General features: G+C 52.2%; 1 protein-coding gene across 1 annotated transcript in view; it reads left to right on the top strand.

Annotated features, from left to right (window-relative positions):
• The window catches only part of ezrb (ezrin b), a 30,024-nt gene that overhangs the window by 7,432 nt on the left and 17,592 nt on the right, over positions 1–5,000 (top strand). Inside the window, exons 3-4 of the mRNA XM_061241499.1 lie at positions 990–1,073; positions 4,490–4,585. Of these exons, the coding sequence (XP_061097483.1) occupies positions 990–1,073; positions 4,490–4,585 (180 nt within the window). The remainder of the gene's footprint in view (positions 1–989; positions 1,074–4,489; positions 4,586–5,000) is intronic.

Raw genomic sequence — 5,000 nt, 5'->3', positions numbered from 1 at the left:
TGTGTATGGGTGTGCGTGTGCGCGTGCGCGTGTGGAGAGAGTGTGGTTTCTGTCGGTCGATGAGACTGTCTGTAAAGCAGGAAGTTGGGCCATTGAATAAAAACCCAAATTATTTTTTTTACTCTTCTGTGTAAAAGTGTTTTTTGTATGAAATCACAGTGACTAGTTTCCATTTATGATTTATCTACAGGGAAGCAGAAATATGGCTGGTATTTGGTAAGGTCAACAGGGAAGTGTTTGACTGTTGCGGGGGTGAAACGTGCGCTGTGTTCAGTCACTGGCCTGCTCCTGGGATGTTGTGAAACTGCGCTCCTTCAACATTCCTTCTGAAAGAGTTACTCTCTGCGTCTTATCTGTGGATAGCAGGGAAAAGAGGGTGGGGGGTGGGGGTGGAGGGATTCCACACACCCATGACCCCGGTGTGACCTTTACAGGTGATGTTTCTGTCACATGACCCCACTCTCTGTGTGCGTGTGCACTCCCTACAAACCCTGTTCCATCATGTGATGGCAACTCCCCAGGAAAGGAGGATGTGTTTTGTTTTTACATAAACATGTTTTAGCCGCATGCCACATTTTATGAAATGAGTCAGACTGCCTTACCTCAGTGGAAATATTTATTTAGCAAAAATGTAAAAGAAATAAAAAGTGGAATTATTTGTTTTTGCCGTGTCGGCACAAATGTAGAAATGGCTGCCCAACCCTGTTCCTGGAGCTCTATCGTCCTGTAGGTTATCACTCCAACAAAGCACACCTCATTCAACAGCTAGAGCAGGGCTCTAACCAACCCTAACAAAGCAGTTGAGTGAGGTGTGCTTTGTTGGAGTGATAACCTACAGGATGGTAGATCTCCAGGAACAGGGTTGAGCAGTCCTGATCTCCTGTGTGCCGTTAACTGCTGCCTCGGATCAATCGGAAGGCCTTGCTCTCTTGCGGAGCTGTGATTGGTTCAGCCGGGTGTCTGACTGCGCTCCCTCTCGCCCCCTGCAGGTCAACGTGCGCGTCACCACGGTGGACGCAGAGCTGGAGTTCGCCGTGCAGCCCAGCACCACGGGCAAGCAGCTGTTCGACCAGGTCAGTCACACACACACTCACACGGTCTCACACACACACACACACACTGTCACACACACACACACACACACACACACACACCCAGAGACACACTCACACACTCTCTCACACACACACACACACACACTCACACACACATGCTGTCTCACACACACTCACACTCACACTCACACACACACACACACACTCTCACACACACAAACTCTCACACACAGACACACACACACACACTCACACTCACACACTCACACTCACACTCACACTCACACACACACACTCACACACACATGCTGTCTCACACACACACCCACACACACACACACACACACACACACACACACACAGACACACACGCTGTATCTCTCACACACTCGGTCTCTCACACACACACACACACACACACACACATGCTGTCTCACCCACACACTTGGTCTCTCACACACACACACACACACACACACACACTCACACACACGCCGTCTCTCACACACACACTCGGTCTCTCACACATACACACACGGTCTCTCACACACACACACACACACACACACACTTTCTCACACACTCACACACTTGGTCAAGCATGGTCACAGATGGACACACAGTCACAAGAAGTTACAGCCAGTTGGGTTCTGATTGGGTAGTTCTGATTGGCTACTTGGGGTCATTCAGTGGGTGTGATTGGGCACGTTCAGCCATTCGGTCCGTTGGTTGGGTTTTAAGCTCAGTTCATCCCTCTTGCTGCACTGTTTCCCAGAGGGCGGTCTATGATTGGGTGAAACCCACAACCTGATTTCATGACCATCTCTATCTGCTGCTAATGCGCCCCCCACCCAGGCAAACGGTGCTCAGTCTTCTGGTCTGTGTGCTGATTGGTGGATCAGCCCTCACTGTGCGCTGATTGATGGATCAGTCCTCTCATTGTATGATGAATGGTGAATCGGTGTTCTGGTCTTGGTGTTGATTGGTGGATCAGTCTTCTCACTGTGTGTTGATTGGTGCATCGGGACGCGCTGCCTCTCCTCAGTTTCGACATTCGACCTTCTGCCAAGAACTCACTCCCCTGTGATTTACCTGTGATTGGTTTACCTGTGAGTGCTGTCTCTGGATGCATTTCCATCCAAATGCAAGTGTTGAGTGAATTTTCAAAAAGTCAGCAAAAGAAAATGCGAATCAGGGTGTGTTTAACTGTTGGTGTGCTGAAGACAGGATGATGTCATCATCAACCTGCAGCTGGGGCCAGTCACAGATCTGGGGTCTGTGTTAGACTCTCCGGGCCAGTCACAGATCTGGGGTCTGTGTTAGGCTCTCTGGGCCAGTCACAGATCTGGGGTCTGTGTTAGGGTCTCTGGGCCAGTCACAGATCTGGGGTCTGTGTTAGGCTCTCTGGGCCAGTCACAGATCTGGGGTCTGTGTTAGGCTCTCCGGGCCAGTCACAGATCTGGGGTCAGTGTTAGGGTCGGTTGGACCCTGTGGGTTTACCTGTGAGTCCGTTATCGCTGTCGTTACATTACATTATTGGCATTTGGCAGACGCTCTTATCCAGAGCGACGTACAGTTGATTAGACTAAGCAGGAGACAATCCTCCACTGGAGGAATGCAGGGTTAAGGGCCTTGCTCAAGGGCCCAACGGCTGTGCGGATCGTATTGTGGCTACACCGGGATTAGAACCACCGACCTTGCGGTGCCCAGTCACGTACCTTAACCACTATGCTACAGGCCGCGTCTACCTGTGAGTTCTCCTGGGTTCCTGGGCTGTCAGTGCAGTGTCTGTACATCAGGGCTTTTCTAGAACCTTCCCAGCCTTCTGGCCCACTAAACGCTCACTGACATTCATGGTGATATCCCATCCCGGGCTGCGTCTCTACGTGAGGAAAGAGTCTCTTCACAGCGAGGCCGGAGAAGTAATCTCACACCCTCACATCACAAACAGCTCTGTATCGAGAGGCCATGCCGGATTAACCCACTCCTTAAGAGCCGCTCCCTCCAGCTCCCTCTCTCTCTCTCTCTCTCTCTCTCTCTCTCCGTCTCCTTCTCTCTCTCTCTCTCTCTCTCTCTCTCTGTCTCTCTCTCTCTCTCTCTCTCTCTCTCCCCCTCTCCCTCTCCCTCTCCCTCTCCTCCCTCCCTCTCTCTCTCACACTCATGAATAGGATGATTGTGCACTGAGTCCCTGAGGTGTTTAATTACAGGTGAGAAACGGTAGGATTAATGTCGCAGGGGGTGGGGGGGGGGGGGGAGTGAATGTCGCGGGGGGGTCTGGGCGTGGGGGTCTGGGTGGGGGGGGGGTCTGGGCAGGGGGGGCGGGGGTGAAGCTCTGCAGTTGTTGTTGCTCAGGGTTCGGTCTCTGAATGCAGATCATTCATCTCAACGGAAGGGCGTCAGAAAGGGGCGGGGGGGGGGGAGGCGGGGTGTTTAATATGTTACGAGGGCCCGGTGTTTGTAGGCGGGGTTGTGTAGCGGGGTGTAATCTGATTGACGGGGCTCAGGGACCCTGCTGCTGACTCATCGTGGCTCACCGGGGCGGTGAAGGGCCACAGGAAGTGCGCTCCCGTGGCGACCGTGATTCCGAAGTCTGTGCCTGCCTCGGAATACTGACCGCAGGACGAATCCCAATTACGGAAGAGCCGAATGGAGAAGCAGGAGGAGGATCTGGGCTGTGAACCGCGTCCCAGATAAACGACTCCGATATCTGGCCACTGGGAATGGGCAGGAATGGGAATTGTGGAATTGGGCCGGAATGGGAATTGTACATTTGAGCCAGTGTCTAATTGTGAACCTTCTTGGCTGCCTACGAAGGTATCTCAGCTCGTTAACTCGAAGAACAGATCCCCCAGTTAAATCCGTAATTCGATCCTTTGCTTTTCCCAAATCCAGGGATAAAGGGCTCTTTAGGATTAGAGTGTGCCACTGACCGAGCCACAGCCAGACCATTTTTACATTTGAGATTGAGTTTGAAGATTTAGTTTTTGCTTTGGCTGAGGAGCTGTGTGCCCAGAGAGGATTATGGGATAGGTGTGAAGCTGGGTGCAGAGGATTATGGGATAGGTGTGTAGCTGGGTGCAGAGGATTATGGGATGGGTGTTTTTGGGTGGAGCCTTGCTCTCCTCTACTTGAGTAAGGTGTTTAACCTGAATTACTGCCACGGAGACAAAAACCCCACTGGCCTAAAAATGTCCACTATGCACCTGCCCGTCGCCCTGGAAACGCGCTTCTGCCAGACAGGTGAAGAGTGAAATTGGGGGTAATGACCTCGATCGTAAACGCACGCGTCGCCTACCCCCCCCCGGCACAGCGGCTCGACCGCCGCTGTTCGTTTTGGTTTTGGTTTTTGTTTCTGTGAAGGTTCCGGTAGTTTCCCTTCCTTTGTCGGATGTCGGTGAAGCTCACCTCCGTTTTTCCCACTGTGTTCCGCTCAGGTGGTGAAGACCATCGGCCTGAGGGAGGTGTGGTACTTCGGACTGCAGTACGCTGACACCAAGGGGTACCTCACCTGGCTCAAACTGGACAAAAAGGTAAGGCCCTGTCCCAGCACTTGGGTGACGATGACGATGACTAATGACTTTAACTATGACTGTGACTAATGACTTTAACTATAACTATGACTATGACTTTAACTATGACTGTGACTATGACTTTAACTATGACACAACGATGTGCACATCCACACTGAGGGACGATACTGTTCTGTAAATCATCTCTCGGCTATGTCATCTGCTGTTTTTGACGTGAAGCTCTGTAAATTCAGAGTTGACCTGTTTTGGGCCGGGGGGGGGGGGGGGGGGTTGCTGATGCGGCATGTTCACCCACCAAGACAATGTAGCCCCCCCCCCCGGGCCCAGAATGTTCCATCGCTTCCCAGCCCCATTCAGCCCCGTCAGGAAATGTCCGGAACGCCGCACTGCATGCTGGGAATGTGCTGCTCCGAAC

This window comes from Conger conger, chromosome 5 (genome assembly GCF_963514075.1).
Source record: "Conger conger chromosome 5, fConCon1.1, whole genome shotgun sequence".
Taxonomy (NCBI): Eukaryota; Metazoa; Chordata; class Actinopteri; order Anguilliformes; family Congridae; genus Conger; species Conger conger.
This window is presented reverse-complemented; position numbering and strand designations above follow the sequence as displayed.